This window comes from Sinohyriopsis cumingii, chromosome 13 (assembly GCF_028554795.1).
Source record: "Sinohyriopsis cumingii isolate HCF-2022 chromosome 13, ASM2855479v2, whole genome shotgun sequence".
NCBI lineage: Eukaryota > Metazoa > Mollusca > Bivalvia > Unionida > Unionidae > Sinohyriopsis > Sinohyriopsis cumingii.
This window is the reverse complement of record NC_142973.1, coordinates 62,987,532-63,005,696: the sequence shown is the minus strand read 5'-3', so window position 1 is coordinate 63,005,696 and position 18,165 is coordinate 62,987,532. Positions and strand designations below refer to the sequence as shown.

At 36.3% G+C, this 18,165-nt stretch overlaps 1 protein-coding gene across 1 annotated transcript in view; it reads right to left on the bottom strand.

Moving 5' to 3' along the window:
- LOC149785707 (Na(+)/H(+) exchange regulatory cofactor NHE-RF1-like) overlaps positions 1–18,165 on the bottom strand; it is a 61,726-nt gene that overhangs the window by 23,801 nt on the left and 19,760 nt on the right. Inside the window, exon 4 of the mRNA XM_089979574.1 lies at positions 1,615–1,664. Within this exon, the coding sequence (XP_089835700.1) occupies positions 1,615–1,664 (50 nt within the window). The remainder of the gene's footprint in view (positions 1–1,614; positions 1,665–18,165) is intronic.

The window sequence follows — 18,165 nt, the reverse complement described above, 5'->3', positions numbered from 1 at the left end:
ATTGTCAAAATTACAAATCCTAAAGGCCGTGAGGTTAAATCTGCATGATGTTAATGGTATATATCGAAGCCGTTTTGGCTTCTGTCACTTAGTGTAAAGAAATGTATAAAAACAATAGGGTACCAGACTGCGACTAATGAATCACATTACAAGATCACTGCCTTTAAAAACACATGGGAATTTGTTTAGATGCATACAAAATTATTTTATCAGTTGGCAGCATGAATAACTTACTGCAAGAAGATCAACATGTCATCGAGGAAAAGAAAAATTCTCAGTTTAGCAGAGAAAGTGAAAGTAATTCAACTGACCGAGAGGTAGGGGGTGTGTCAAAGATCCTTGCAGAAATCTGATGTCGGAAAGACTCTGATAAACAATATTGTGAAAGATAAGGAAACAATTCTGCAGAAGTGGGAAGGTGAAATGGACGGAGAAAGGAAGATTGTTTGAGCCAGGAGATGTTTGTATCCTGATTTGAATGACAAGAGAAAGCAACAATTTTGTCAGCTGAATTGGGATATGACAACTTTACCGCAAGTAACGGATGGTTGCACAGATTTCAAGTGCGACATAATATTAAGTGTTCTGTCCTTAGTGGAGAATCAGCTGATGTTAATAATGAAGTTGTCAAAGATTGGAACAAAAGACTAAATGATATATGCAGGGGATATGACAGCAAGGATATTTTTAATTGTGACGAGACTGGTTTGTTATTTTAGACTGTTACCAACAAAGTGATAGATGATGTGATCTGTAACATAATTATGAGGACAGTTTTAAAATTATATCAATGGCTATTCATAACATTCTTTTGAAAATGATGAACCAGTTTGTTTTACATTTATTTCACAACATGCATGTGATTTTTTATGAAAATATTAAATGTTTTAGAATTAAATGATACTTGTGACTTTCTTATGTATTTACTATTCGCATTTGTCATCCCCCTCTAGAAAGGCCACCTCATTGTAAGGCCACTTCCCTGCTGCAGTAGGGGTGGCCTTATAAGAGGGGGACTACTGTACTAAAGTGCCTGTGTTGGATGTTTGATCACTAGAATTTTCATTCAAGACCAGCTAGACATCATAAGACAACTTTACTGAAAACCTGATACCATCTATTCTGGAGTAGTAGCAATAATAAAATTTTAAAAATGACCACCATGGACGCTGAATTGGAGTTCATTTAGGACCAACTAGACATAATCTATTGAGAAGTTAACAAGATTTTCAAAATGGCTGATGTGGGGATTAAGTGTAAACCTGATCCTAAAAGTCTAAGTAGACATCATCAAAAACTTGCATCCGATGCTTTAATAAGCAAAGTGAAATGTACAAGATGCTTTTTACAAGTTTGGCAACATTTTACTAAACAGTTTTGCACAAGTCATTTAAAGGTTTTCTGTACTTAGTAATTGTGACCATATTTGAAAACAGATTTGAATAAATTTAAAGGTCTCCATGTCAAGATGCTTAGTGTCGAATTCAGTTAAATTCTGTTGACTGGTTTTCAAGAAGTGATTTCAAGGTTTCATTATTTTAATTAACAGTGGGGGGCCCAAAGCACAAAAACACTGGTCTTGAAACTTTGTGAAAAGAAACTGTATACACTTACTGACTGTCTTGCTTCCCCATTCAAATGTTTTCCTGGCTTTTCATCATGACCTGTAAAGAAAAAATAATGGAAAAACTTTTTAAAAAAGTAATCAGTCTGAAAACGTAACCAATTTTTTAAAAACCGGTCTACTTTACTCGTTAAAGATGTGTTTTGGGTATCAGTCAATATAAATGCTGTCCATCTGCTGCTAACAGACATGTAAATAAATAAAAATGTTTTACATATATATTGAAAAGGAAGAAACATGTCTGCAGCAGAGCAGCATTATGCCATAATTAAAGATTTAACACCATTCTGCACATTACATACTGTACCAAATCAAATCCTCAAGTCTGAAGTCTCCATCTTAAAGGTGTAGAAGGAATTGAACAATACTGTGTCATCTACATGTGCATATATTGAGAGAATGAGTAGACAAAGCTCTAATATATTTTTTCAGATGTTTTGGTTGGTACTTGAACCCCATGTTCTTAGGGCTAAAATAATTTTTTGGGGCCTTGCTATGTTCTGGCATCCTTTAAATGCATTTTATTATGCACATATTTTCAGACACAAATGCATTAATATGAAGTGACAGGCATAAATCACTTTCAGGAAGCTCGGGAATAGCTTGATTGTAATAGGTAATAAGAGTCCCTTGAAGAGAGTGACATTCTGCTGGCTGAAAGACTTTCCAGGAATTCAAGATACAACCATTTCTTCCTTTTAACTACTGAGTGTTGAAGAGAGACCATTTTTGAATTAGCTGATGTGGTGCACATATTGGATATCAGCTGCACCATTTTTTCGTTTAGAACAGCCCAGACAGTATTCTGCCTGTGTGAAATTTGGATTTCTAACATAGCTTTAACAATTTTTCAGTCATATCGCTACCATGTCTGCAGTGTGGCAGTTTATAGTGATGTCTAGCACTGGGGCGTCATGTCACAGACATGTAGCATGATGTCCCACCCAGTCACATTTTCCCAACACCAGGCCGACCAGTCCTATCACTAACCTCATAATGCCAAGCACCAATCGAGGCAGCTGTTAGTACCATTTTTATAAGTTTTTGGTATGACCCAGCCAGTGATTGACCCCACAACCCCTGCATCCAAGGCAGACATTCTAACCACTAGGCCACCGGAGCAGTCGACAGTATTCTAAGTCTTTTGGTGAGAAACCTGATGTCATAATGAAGAATAGTGACAACAAGATTTTTAATATAGACATTGTGGCAGCCATATTGGATATATGATTGGCACCATTTTCATTTGTAACCAACTATATAAAGGTATCACAATAAGCCTATTGATGAAAACCCCATGATGATATAGCCATCCATTTGGGTGGAGCAGAAATAGCATTTTCAACACGTGACTTTCCATTCAGGAGAAGCAAATACATAATTTGCAAGATAACTAATGCTGTGGATGCATGACTGATATGATCATGTGGGCTTATGGCATGGCCCTGGATCTAGCATGATTGTAAGACAAAATATCATCCACTGTATGTACTTAAAGCTTCTCCAACACTACCAGACAAATTCAACCAAATTTGGTGGAGAGCATCTTGGTATGAAGGGCTTCAGGTTTTTATTAATGGTGCTGATATGCCCATAAAAATGGCCACCACTACCATAATAATCGAAGCACCTTTGAAAATCTTCTCTGAATTTGCCAAATGGAGTTTGACAAATTTGATGTAAAGAGCTTTCAAGTTAGTAAAATATTTTCCAAACAAATCATTCAATGTGGCTGCCACTTAAAAAAAAAAAAATTCCAATAATTTTACAAATATTTTCTTAAAAGAATTTGCTAGATGAAAAATCTGTGAAAAAATAAAAATATAAAAACTAAACATGGCTTGAAAAACTTTGAAAAAAGTATCCTGGTATAAAAAGATCTAAAGTTTTATACCATTGTAGTGAATAGCCATCAAATATGGCCACCACTGCTAAATATATAATTGGACCAAATTTGACATAATGGGCTTTCACATTTTTACAAATGATACTGAGCTACTGTCAAAAATGGCTGCCATTACTAAAGTAGAAATTTTTTGAACAGCATCATCTCAAACATCGCTAAACAGAATTTGACCACAGCTGATAAAAAGCATTTTAGCAAATTGTAGAAATGATGCCAATCCCATCGAATATGGTTTCCATTATTAAAACAAGGACAACCATGAAACAACTTTATCTCAAACTTCTTTCTCAGCTCAAAATCAATTTTAAAGAATGTGACCAAATTTAACAGAAAGCATCAGCAGCCATCTTGAACAACTTTTTATTGATACTACTGAATGAATGATTATATCTGTTTGGGGTTTTTCTAAAAAATGTATGATGTCTTATTAATCTCAAAAGTCAAAAGAAAAACTGTGCAGATCTAACATCCAGTATGGCCACAATAGTGACCATCTTGAAAATCTTGTTAAAGCTACATCTAGAAAATTTAGTCATATCATAAAAGACATCGATTATAGTTGGTCCAAAACGTATATGGTGTTGATCTTGTATTCAATATGTGGCTATCACAAAGGTCAGCTTGGAACTCTTTGTTATTCCAACTCTATCTGAATGGATGATCATATTGGCAAGGGGTTTTCAACCAAAGTCTTCTAATCATATCTAGTTGGTCATAAATAAAAATGGTACTGATTCTACATCTGACATGGCTTCCACATTGGCCAATTTGAAAATCTTGTGGCTCAATAATATCAAATATGGTTTTAGCACTCAGCAGTTAAAAAGATACAAACAGGTTGCCTGTCAGTGACAGCTTGGGACCAGACTCAAAATACGATTCTGATATTATTTTTAAGGCAGTGAAAGTAAGATCACCCACTCAACTGACTGCCTTGACGTGTCATTGTTATAGGACATGTTGGTTTGGTTTGGTTTGGTTTTCTTGTTGTACATTGTCCTGTACATTGACATTTTTATCAATATCTTTCTATCTCAATTTCTGTGAAACATGGAACATGCTTATCTCTGGGTGCACATATCAACAAATCACTTTACTCCTGCAATTACTGTTGTCTTTTTAACTTGCAGCTAACTGTAGTAAAATCTCGTAAATGCAACCAGTCTCACAGGTTTCACTGGAACACCATTGATTGCACTTCATGAGTAGTCTAGTGGTCTAAAGCACTTGCCTTTACCAATCAATGCTATCTCACCTCTGTCAATTTGGGGTAGTCTTGGGCTTGGCTAAAGTGGGTATCGTATGTGAGAAAGCTGCAAGTAGTTCAGTGATTCGGTGATTCTGACCGGGGTTTTCCCAGGTTCTTCCTCCACCAGTTACCCTGTCTGCCATGTATAGCCTAACTTGCACTGAGAAATGGCATTAAACCCAAAACAACAACTGACTCACTATGGAACTTGAAAAGTGACATAGAGTCATCATCTGAAGATGCACAAATAAGTTTCCAAGATTTTTCTGATTTGTCTTTTTTATGAATTTAATCCTGATGTAATGTATGACTGAATCATGTAAACAAACTAGTCTGAGTTTTAACTGGCATGAGCCAATATCATTTTTAGGTATCAACAGACTACCAGCCTTCTGCAATTCTTACTTTACTTTTTGCCCTCTTTTTCTTATTACAGAATGTTGCAAATGCATCATGTCAAACAGATTTTTGATAGATCCTTATGAAACTGGGTAAATATTACGGTCAGTTTGATGACATCGTGATGAGAGTGGATGACGAACAATATATTAGCAAAGGGAATCTGGGTAGCCTAGTGATTTAAAGGGCTCGCCTTTAGTGATCAGTGCCATCTCTCATCTGTCTGCATGGGTTCAAGTCTCAGGCCCTGCTACTGCTGGTATCTCAGAAAGCTTCCCAGTAGTTTCCCATGTATGTGGTTCTTACCGGGGGTTTTCCAGGTTCCTTCTCCACCAGTTATACTAGTAACCATGTATAGCCTATCGTGTGCTTAAAAATGGCATTAAAACAACAATAAATATTGGCAAACACCCCACCTTACTTCAATGCTGAATTGTCTGCCCACTGCTTCATGTCCCCTGCTTGGATTTCCCTTTTTGTTTGTACAGGTATTCAAATTACTTTTCTCCATTCCATACTGTTCAAACCACACAATCTTGTAGGTCAATCTCAATTTTTATTTTCCCCCCAAAGGAATGGAGCTTAAACACACATATACATATTTCCCCTCCCTAAATGGCCTCTCCTCCTGCATTGGAAAAACTAAAAATGGGTGACCTCTCTCGAGAGGGTGGGGGTGATAAAAAGATAATATTTTGCTGTTGAGTAAGATGTCCTCTGATCATGGAGACCACTGAATAACTGGCAAACTCATTTCACAGATAAAAATACCTTGGGTATATTCTTTCCAAATGGGCTGTTCTGTGATAAATGACAAATTGCAGAAAATCTATTGACCACCCTTACAGCAGTTACAAGGCGTACATCTTTAGCTTTATTTTAAGCAGCAGGTTTTGTTTGGTGTTATCTCTGGGGTTAAAATTTTTGTACCAATTATGAAGCGAACAACCCAGGTGCACAAAAATACCATAGGCTATACTAATCAAAATGTCTGCACCAACAACAAATATCCAGATAACCTCAATTAGAAATAACAATGTCACTGCTGCTCCCCAGGAATTCATAAGCAATCCAAGGTAATGAATAGATTCCATGCAGACAAGTGTCATGCTCTTTACCTTGATAAAACTTAATTTAGACAGCACCATGTAAACTTCTATCATATTTATCTATTTGGTTGACCCTCAAACATGTAGCTGGATGCCTGCAGCCATTGGACAGTTACCCATCATATCTAAACTTTCTTTGCTCCTCTGTTAGTACAAGGAAACTTTTAATTGCAAAAAAAAGTGTTGATCTTTTAAAGCAAAAGAAAACAAGAACTTTTATTCCCTTGAATTGGTTGTGAAAGCTGTTTACAAATCTAAACTTAATTTCAAACTAACATTACAACATGACTACCATATATGATCGCTTATCAGTCGAGCTCAACTGCAAACTGCACAGATCCAGATCTGCCATCATATAATACTTTCCACCTTCACCCACCCCACCCTCATTCTCCACATAAATATATTATAACAGAAAAGGGCCAAAGTTTCACGAAAAGAAAATAAGTCTAGGCTAAAATTTAAGCTTAGAAACCAGCAATCTCACTGGCTGAAATTTAAGTTTTACTTGAATTGACCAATAAACTGTCACTAGTCTACACTCCAGGCTTGTACCGATAAAATGGAGGCCAGCCTCCTTACAAAGAGTGCAAAAGTCTTGGTTTAACTGATGCATCTTCATGATAATAGAACATGTAAGAAAGCTAAATTTTACTCATGGACTAGCCTGTGGATGAAATAGTAACAGAACAAAACAAAAGGTTTCGATCAATCAATGCCTAGAAATTTAGCAACATTCTGATGGAGAACACTTTCACTATGAAAATAACATTTTTTCCCTGCTGCCCTAATGGAAAACAAGTGCTGACAGGTGAAAAGGTAGTATTTGGGTTGACAAAATGTTTTCCAAGCTCTGCATTATTAAGGCCTTCAGGTGAAACATACCATTAGCACCTGGCTATCAAATCTACCAGTTTATTTACCTACACATGTAGCAAACAGAATTTAATAGTTTTGCAGTCAGCCAAGAGACTACCATATCTATCCATTTCACTGCTGTAAAAATCACTTACAAATCTGTCCAATTGCAAACTGTACAGACCCAGTTCTGCTGTCACATAATGCACCAGTATCATCTGCTGAAGAAGGACATTAAACCAAAACAAAATTGAACCAAACCAAACTTTGTCATTTGTTGATAAAGTTGATGGAAAAAAAATTATTTGAAAAAATAAGGAAAAAACAACAAATATAATGTGGCCATTAATTTATAAGTCCATTGACATCATTACTACGTGTACCACAGTGTTATCTCAATCTTTCTCTCACACACACAATCCTTAGACCATGATTACTGGGGCCAGATAAAGTTGTCATGCCTACTTTATCAACATCATGTCACAGAGCATTTCTTCACAAGAAGCCACAGGTATATTATCAGAATGTGAGGGGGATATAGGATGGACTTTAACTTAATCCACTCCATGACCTTTTCACCTCCATCTACAGTGCATGAAGAGAAAAACTGCACAAGCTGTAATGTAGCTGCAGTTTAGAATCTATACTCACTTTTAAGTTGAGTCAAACTGAAAACAGTGATCCTAATCTGCCATAGCATAATGGGAGCAGTATGTAGTTAAAGAAAACCCTGGAATAGTTACCAACTCATGGGGAACTACTAGCAAGCTTTCTTGCATACACACAATGGTCAAGCCAAGGCTCGAACTCACATGAACAATGGTGAGATGCATAACTGATCCACAAACCTAAACACCTCAGCCCACTTGGCCACCTGAGAGCCTCAGAGATAAATGTACAACAAAAACAGACTGAATAATATCATTCAATTCTATTGTGCAAAGGAGGCGATGTAATTGTGACTGTTGAAGACATGTAAATATGTACTCTATTTCAAGATATATCCATTTCTTTCCCCCTAAACATTGCATAAACAATGCAAGATGGCTGCTGAATAGTGACCATATTGGACTATCCATATAGGAGTACAGTGGTACCTCGGGTTACGAACGCCTCAGGTCACGAACAATTCGGGTTACAAACAACAACTTCGAAAATTTGTTGTCTCGGGTAATGAACAGTGCCTCGGGTTACGAATGAAGGCGAGAGAGAGAGAGAGAGAGAGCAAGGTTTAACGTTGGAGACAAACGATCGCGTACAGTACAAACGAAGGCCACGCAGTACTAACTCCCAACACCACTCCTCTGCTTCAACCCATGGACCAGCAAGTGATCTCCAACTTCAAGAAACTGTACACAAAGGAGCTTTTCTCAAGGTGTTTTCAGGTCACTAATGACACCGAATTGACTCTGAGAGATTACTGGAAAGACCACTTCAACATCCTCCACTGCATCAACCTCATTGACAAGGCCTGGAATGATGTCTCCACCCGTACCTTTTAGTCTGCCTGGAAGAAAGTTTGGCCATCGTGTGTACCAGAGAGAGAAGAGTTTGAAGGATTAGAGGCAGACGCAACAGCTGTAGTGGATGAGATTGTGTCTTTGGGCAAAAAAATGGGCCTGGAAGTCGATGGCAACGACTTGGAGGAGCTGATTGAGGACCACAGTGGAGAGCTCACTACAGATGAGCTTGTGGATCTTCAGAATGAACAGCTAAAGACATTAAAGGAGGAGCAGTCGTCCGATGATGAGGATCCAGTGACCGTTTCAACTGCCAGGATTAAAGAAATTTGCAGCAAGTGGGCAGACGTCGAAGACTTCATTGTGAACCATCATCCAAACAAACTTGTTGCTAACAGGGCAGTAAACCTGATGAATGATAATGCGATGGCTCACTTCAGAAAGATTCTCCAGCAAAGGAAGCGACAAATTTCCCTTGATAGTTTCTTGGTGCAGAAAGATTCCCAGTTGGCTGCCAAGAAACAGTGACAAGGAACTCCTGAAACTAATGATTCAGAATAGCAAACAAAGTGACAAATTTCCCATGATCGTTTTCTTGGTAAGAAAGATGGATTAAATTTTTATTTTACATTTAATTTATTTGGTTGTTTTCTTTCTCATTTAATACGTGAAGTACACATATTCTTTGTGTTTTGTCAGGTAAACGACCAGATGTTAATAAAAAAGAACGATTCTTTCATCTTGAAACGGATTGTCTCTATTTCATTGATTTCAGTGTTTCAGGTTACGAACATTTCGGGTTACGAACTGAGTTCTGGAACGAATTAAGTTCGTAACCCGAGGTACCACTGTATATCAATAATGAGTCTTTCTATACAGCTGCTGTGGTGGCCATATTGTATGTCAGATCAGCACCATTTTCATTTAGGACCAACTAGACATCATAAGCAGCATTTTAGTGAATACCTCCATGTATATTTGGCTGTCCATTCAGCAGGAATAGCAACATGATTTTCAAGATGGCTGCCATGACAGCCATAATGGATGTCCGAGCAGCACCATTTCCAATTTAGAACCAACTAGACCATGGGATGAATGTATGTGTAAAGTTTTATCGTAATCCTCCAAGTAGCCCAGGAGGAGTAGTGATAACCTGTGCAAAAATAAAGATGGACAACCATCCCATAAGCTTTTCTGGTCTATGACCAAATAGAGCAAAAACAAAAGAAAAAAATATGCATGATCAAATTGGTAACGAATGGTTTTCTTTATAAGTGTGTCTGTCTGAAACAGGAAACACAGTGAGGTCCCATCGTTCATAAAAAAATTCTTTTTAACTACAGGTATATTAATATATACATGCATATAATTTTAAGAGAAAAGTAAACCACAGGGTCCATTCATAACACTGGGAAGGGAGAGGGCGGAGAGAGCAAAGTGTGAATAGTTTCTGAAATATGCACTGCAGGACACCAATTTCTATGAATGGGAAAAGCTGCAAACTTAAACTATGAGAATAACAAAAGAAGAGAGCAAACTGCATATGAAAGGGTTAAAGTTGGGGGTGGGGGGTGTGTAACAATTGGGTGCTCCTCATCTCATCATTGCAAAAAGTGAATATAAAAAAAACTCAATTTCATTAGTAGGTTATAGTCTGAAAATATCAATTACCAAATCCTCTAATTCTCAGACAGTAGGAGACGTGTACGTAGAATTGCCTAAGATGGACGACTATGCTTATCTTCACAAACAGGTACATAAAACATTCCAGAAAACAGGTATGGCTATTATTTTCCTTTCCAGATATTAAAAGTATACATATCTGATTTGGTTTGGTGTTGTACAGCACAGGAACACAGGAATTTAAGGCAGAGTTTACTGGTGGTCTAGTCCCTCAAAATCATTGACAATTCAAATGCCAAGGCCCTTAGACATTGTTTGTTTAATATGGTGTGTCTCCAATCAATGTACCTGACATTCTTTTGCACACAAAAACATACATTCAAGGTACATTATCAACAATGATCCACAGTACAGTAGCTTCAATAGCTCTATATCTTTAAATCCTGACACCAGAGAGAGAGAGAGAGAGAGAGATTGAGAGAGATTGATTTTGGACACTAGTACAATCTCAGTACAGTGGTCCCCCTCATAAATGTCCCCCCTGACCAGTGGCCACCCACTCAACACCCAGAATCCCTTGGCACCAGTGCGTTTGTGTTCAAAATTACTCCTCAAGAAAGGCCACCCCTCTAACGTGACCAGTGGTCAACATATTAGTGCACAATTGTAAAATTTACCCCTCATAAGCAGCCACATTTTATTACTAATATGTGTCCAGGACCAATATTTATTTACGGTAAGGTAAGTAATCCGATATCTTTCCTGATGTCTGTTTCCGGATGTCAGGTTTTCGTTACTGAAAGAAGTGTTGGCTAAAGTACATGTACCATTAAGGTTATTATTATATCATGAATGCCAATGTCTGCAGGGAATGGGGTCAGCAATGTTTTGATAGAGCATTGGGTTTTTAATTTATATTTTATTAATAGACGATTATGACTGGACATTTTCAACTGTCAAGATCATAACATGGTCAGATTGAAATGGGGTCAGCAGTGTTTTGAAAGAGCTTGTGCTTCACACAATGTTTTTTCTTTTTGTTTGTTTTTTGTTTTAAATTGATGATTACGATCAAAGTAATTGTCAAGATCATAACATGGTCAGAGAGTCTAAAAATAGATTTTGTGGATTAACACACACACACGTGCGAGCTACAACTAACACTGAACAAAACAGGGTACCAGACAAAGACCGAAAAATCATGTTTCATCTGCAAAATTAAATTGCAGTAGTGTACGATTAGAAACATAGTAATAAATCATTACAAAACTTAAAATGTCATCACGTAAACAAATAAATAATACTTTAAAAGAAAAAGTTATTGGACTTGATGACAATGGGGAGAGTTCACTTGCCGAAAAATTTTATGTTGGGAAGACTCGTATAAACAAGATCATAAAAAAAAGGAGAATATTCTGTAGCAATGCAAAAACGGAGTGAATGGAAAAAGAATTTTAAATACCAAACAATGTATGTACCAAGATTTAAATAATGTTTTTGAATGGTTTTGTAATGTGCATGCCAACAATACCCCACTCACATTTCATGCATAAGAATACAAACTATTAATTTATGTTACCTTGAAATAACTGTTTTTAAGACAAGAAGAACAATTTAATAATGAATTTAATAATTAATGCTACTTTTAAACGAAGTTAATAACTGCTTTAAGTCATATGTAGCTTGGCTGAAAGGTAACTATTTGGCTGAAAGATAACTATTTGGCTGAAAGATACTTAATTGGCTGTTCAGTCATTTATATTAAATTATTGTCTCTTGAAATGGTCTGCCATCAAAAATGCATGTGATCACTACTAGAAGTGCCATTTTACACTTTGAAAAATCCAAATGAATCTGTTTAATATTCTTTCAATAGTGACATAGCATTAAAAATATCTGGTAATGCATGAAACGATTTAAAAACACTTAGCATCAGTCTTTGCACAGTGGCATACATACACATACACATCTCACAGATATAGTTCCCCTCTGGAAAGAAGGCCACCTGTCTTATAAAGTCACTTTCCCAGTGCAGAAGGGGTGGCTGTATATGAGGGTAACCAATGTAGTACAATAAATGCTAAAAAGAAGAAAATACAAGAAGTGAACAAGCTGATTTCTAGCATTATGGCACCAGACATGTAGTATGATGTCCCACCTGATCACATTATCCTGACACCAAGCCAACCAGTCCTAACACTCTTTTCAATGCTGCACACAAAGTGAGGCAGCTGCTAGTACCATTTTTTATAAGTCTTTGGTATGACTTGGCCGGGGGTTCAAACCTACAACCTTCCAAATCCAAGACAGATGCTCAAACCACTACGCCACCAGAGCACAAGACCTTCCTAAGCTAAAATGGACATATTTGTTTGAGGCCAATTCTTGTTCATGTAAGTGTTGACAAATGGTTACTGCTTTATTTTCAGCAGATCTACATCAAATCTCTCTCAGGGCCAGACCACTTGTTTTCCAAAGAGGTGGGGTGGATAGAGTTGATTAGGATTCTTTCTGAAAAGCTTGAAAACAGTTGTTTTTTGCCCTGATTTGTGTGGAGGGGAAGGACCTTACTTGTTTCTTCATTTTAATGGAGGTTCTTTATCTTGGAATGAAAGAAAAACAAATAGCCTCATTAGAAAAAAATTCTCACTCCCTGCATACACACATATGGAAAATTAAATGATTGATCCCTTGATTTACACTCCAGCTGGCTCCAAACTATATATTCAATGTTGTGAGCACATTCTGTTGCTGACAGTGCATACCGCTATTAACGCTTAAGGACTAAGCATGTGGTTTGCATTTCAGTGTAAATTCAGTATGTTTTGTTCTCTTTATTTTACACAGCAGTGGTTGTCATTTGGAATTTATCTGTCCATATTCTTGATTTCTCTGAATAAAGTAAAATTTAAAATTCCTAGATATGTCAGTGTTCTACTTTCCATGGGCATGATATAAACTTCTTGTATAAACTGAAATGGGAACTGAATTTGGAACGTACACATATTCCACCATCAGCAAAAACTGTTTAGTTTGATCTTGTGAAGCTTAAAAAGCATTTTCTGCACACGATATACAATGCCTGGTAGCCAAACTACATATTGGACAGACAAAAACAAATGGCATACCAGTCAACCTTATTCAGAGGCATTTTGAAACACATGTAGAAAATGGAGAATATAAAACATACTGATCATTTATGGCTATTTTTGGATTAAGATTTCTTGCATTTGAGGACAGATTAAACAAATCTTTATGCAGGACAGGAAACAAATGTGGCAGACTTGAGGAAATGTAAAGTCTGACAAACCGAAGATCTGCTTTGCCTTGCTTATGGTGGAGTTTGGAGTGTAAACTTGCTTGTGGTGTTGATTACAAAATGAGATAAAAAGCTGCAACACACACATACACACAGAAATGAGCAACTAAAATCTGAGTGGTCTTTTTTTAAAGACATATTTGAATTTCATTAAATTTTTTAAAATAAATACAGATAAATTGCAAAGGTAATTTGTAGTTTTATCTGAATGATAAGTTCCATATGTGACTTGATACTTATAATAAAGTTCAGACTGGAATAAATACTTTTCATATAGGGTTTGTGTATTACGTACAGTACAGGCAAATTAAAAGCAGTGAAATTTTCTTTTCTAAAACAATTTTCTAAAGCATTTCAGGACTGAGGAATCTTGTGCAACATAACTATACTGCACTTTAAGAGTTAAAGGTCATTGCTTAAATGATATAGTTACAAAGTTTAGGTTAGATAGTAAAGTTCATCATCATCCGATCAAAGTTGGTCATGATACCTTATTTACATATGCAGTAACATGCACTCATCTTTGATATAACATACACTCATCTGTGATATAACATGCACTCATCTGTGATATAACATGCACTCAACTGCAGACAGCTTAGAAACTAATCTTCCAACACATATTGCAAAGAGATCAGTGTACATGTATATGGTGTTGGTTCTACAAGTGATTTCAGATGAAATGCAGTGATCTTGAATTATGGCATTGTGTGAAGTCAGATCTGGGTTTATTTTGTATGAAGGCTCTGAGTGCATTATACACTGACAACCAATATTGTGTCTACAAGGTAGTAACTGTCGACTCATGTGAAATGGCCTTCCCTTATATTATACAAACATGTATCCGAAAATAAATGCTTACATGAGAGAACTGGTATCCTAATTACCAGTATGTAAAACTACATAGTACAATGCATCTACAGAAAAGGTTTATGCAGTCAGCACAGACTGTTACAATAACTAGGGTTGGGTGTTAGCAAGTCTTTCCATATGATACTTATAATGATTTTGCGACCTTGATGCATGAACAGTATTGACAATACATATTAAATGGTTTTCAAGAATTTTTACCTTCACATCGTTGGTGTATTTGCCTAACCCTGGTATCCAAAAGTCAGGAATATTTAATGTTTATTTTCTCCAAACTAACAAAGAATAACGTAAACAGTAAAATGATTGGGGGGGGGGGGGCAGAAAAATTAATGAGAACATGTTAATTTTCATACATACACCATTAATTCTGCAAACTGATGTGAAATGAAGACATCCAGCTTTACACAGGTGATTCTATATACTCATGTCAAGAATTTTACGCACTGATCAAAACTCATGATTTTGCATTTGTAATTGTATATTATATTGACCAAAAGTGTACATGAACCATTAGGAACTGTGGAGACAGGACAATTAAATTTACAGCCATCAATAAATATGTGCAAGATGGATGCATGTCGCATTTGCTAAGCCCCAGCTATAAAGTAATGTATAAGCTACAATCTACCTGCCTTGGGAATATTACAGAGGTCTTGTATTTGATCTCTAAACACTGCCGCAGGGTTAGTGTTAAGATCTGACATAAGGTTACCATGACCAGCCAGAGACCAGAAACTTGAGTTGGCGAAGGCAACAGTCACATCACTTAACAAAAGCTTGCTGTTATCACACCTGTATGTTAGAAGTTATTTCAACAATCAAAAGGCAGTAACGAGAAACAGGGCATGTTCTCACCTGTCTCCAGGTTGACAAGCAGCGAGAGGGACATTGTCTACTAAATTTGATTCGATTGGTCCACAGCGATATCCAATAAAAACTTTCATAGATGGCATGATTGCGATTCAGACCCAAATGATACCTTCCAACTTGTAAGAGAAATTTGAGTATTCGCCTGGACGGATTGCTGATCATTAAGGTTTACTCCAAGAAGCCACTCGTAATCTGGCAGAAAATCTTAGAGGTAAATTCTAAGGAAAGACAAAGCTTTGAAAACATCAGTAAGTTATTTGCTCGATTTTTTGCAGTAGTATGTATGAAGAATTACCTTTGTAGTGTTTCATTTACATGCATATTTGAGAAATGGGCTTGAACCTTATGCAGAGAATTATGTAGATTGTAAGCTTGTGGTAAGAATTAATTTTTTAATTTGCTATTAGGTTACGTTCTAGTAAACCAGCGCACTTATTAATGTGTATGTTAGAATTTACACATGCTTCAATTGTGAAGTTGGAAATGGTTGGAGTATGTAACAGAAATCGTCCTGGGCTTCGCCAATGTTGTAAATTGTGATTTTTTTCCTTATTGGCGTCAAAATATACCATCTGGCGCTTTTTGGGTTACAGCCCTTTTGGCTGTTTAATTTGTACATAAATCATGGATTTGGAGTGGAGAAATTTAAAGGGACCATGAAAGGAAGCTACAAACTGGGATACACAATGCACTGGAATCTATCTGTTACATAAACAAATCGTTTGTTCGTATTGACAAACCCATCTTTACAGTGCATTGTTACATCATAATCCGCTTATGTTGACATCTGGACTGAGTAGTGTATGCTGTGATACACTCAATCATGCTACCAGGCTATATCTACAATCGACCAACCTCTGAAGACACGAACAGAAACAGCTACAATTAATTGAATGACGGCTAATCCTTCTGTTGTTTTTTTTTAAACATACCAACAAAAAAAAATAATAATAAAATAAATAATAAAATAAAATAAATAATATAAAGCAGTGATGTAATACACAGATTTTTCGCATACACGTGATGGTTCTTCAAACCAGTTGGAACGATCTTTCATATGTTGGATATTTTGAAGGAAAAAAATGTTATTTTAACAGAATAACGAACAACTTCATTAGAAAAAGCGCATTATTAAAAATTATTACCGACGTGATTGTAAAATGAGGAATTTATTTCCAATTTTGGAGGTGCCTCGGTAACTCGCGTATTGTTTATAGTGCGGTCTATGTTTGTGGACCCCGTTGTGCGCGAGTTATCGAGGGAGAGGTGTAATAAAAGTTTTGCCAATGAAACAAAAATCTCAATCAGAATTATATAGTGTTAACAGTGCAACATTATCACGGGTAAACAGAAGTTAAACACTGCATGTTCATCATCTCATCCTAAAAGTAAGTTAACAAAATTAACAGCATTTGGATTTAGTGCAAATTCATCAGACAACACAGTCACTAAACCTGAAGTTATGCCTGGTTGTCCAACGTCGTCTACATGTAGTGATGATAGTAATGCTTCAAGTACAACACCACATCATGATGAACGTGTCGTAAGTTCCTGAAAATTTCTCGACAGCTGGAAACTTGGGCATCCATGGCCGATATATGATACAATGTTAAAGCAAATGTTCTGTGATATATGTATTAAGGCACAAGTCGTCAATTTATTTTCAACTGGCTGTGATATTTTTAAGAAGGAGTGTGTCACCAAACATGAATCCAGGCAGGGTAAGCAATATATTTTAATTTTGCTCATTTATCTTTCACTTTTGTCGCCATTCCTGTGTTACAATTGCAGGGACTTAAACTACACAATAAGAAATAGCAAAACAAACAAGTTTTGCATAATTGAAAATAATTTATTTCTCAAAATACAAATTAACTTAACAGCAATGGTGAATGAATTCCTATTTCCTAAAAGTCCTATCAATTCCAATAGTTCCAAGAAATCCGAATTTGTTCCATTGAAAAATGACCCATCTGTGTTGAAGTTTAAAATGTACGGGAAAAATTATTTAATTTCCACAGAATTCAAATAGTTGTTGAATAAATTTAGTTAATACCGTACAGTTATTTTAGCATGTCATGAAAACAATAAATCTTTTCAAAAGCCATGTAGGGAGATTGAATCTGAAAACACATGAAATTCTCAAAAAGGACATGATGTTTCTCCACGTGGAGTGCATCATTTGCCCTCCCCATGTGCCCCAATTTCATATTCTATACAATAGCTGAAGGTTAGACTTAAACCTCTTCGACATGCTTCAAAGAAACCGTCTCTTCTACAGTGCGTGAAAGCACTAGCAACTGTCTGACAAATAAACCATAGCCATTTTTGTTATAACTAACAATGCCTTAAAAAAAATGGGTGTGAATTTATGTTAACAGTTCAAATGTTGTCTCAGGCTACCATACATGCGATAACGATTTCCCACATTTTATATTCCACCGTTATTTCCTTATTGTTAACTAGTATATACATATAACACTGTTGACTCAATATATTTTTTCTGAATTTTTTTTTTGTGGGGGGGGACATATACTCTGTGATAGGTTTCTTCACTCCTTTTAATTTAATGATGGTAATTAATGCTTATATATATGGTACATTTATGCCAGGTGTTGACTCGTGTAAGTTTCATTGGTGGGAATGGAGATCCTAGTTTGCTTGTCTAGAAAAATTCTAGAGCATTCAGTGATCATTCTTGGGATTTAGGAAGTAATTCACTAAAAGCAAAGCATGTAAAGCCCGGCAAAAATCAATTTCTCAACTCCTGGTTGATGGAGATGTTCATTGTGAAGCTAGAGCTTTAAAAAGAGGGGGGTATTTAATTACTGATGCATGAAATTGATGGTCGCATTATACATCACTTATCTTACAC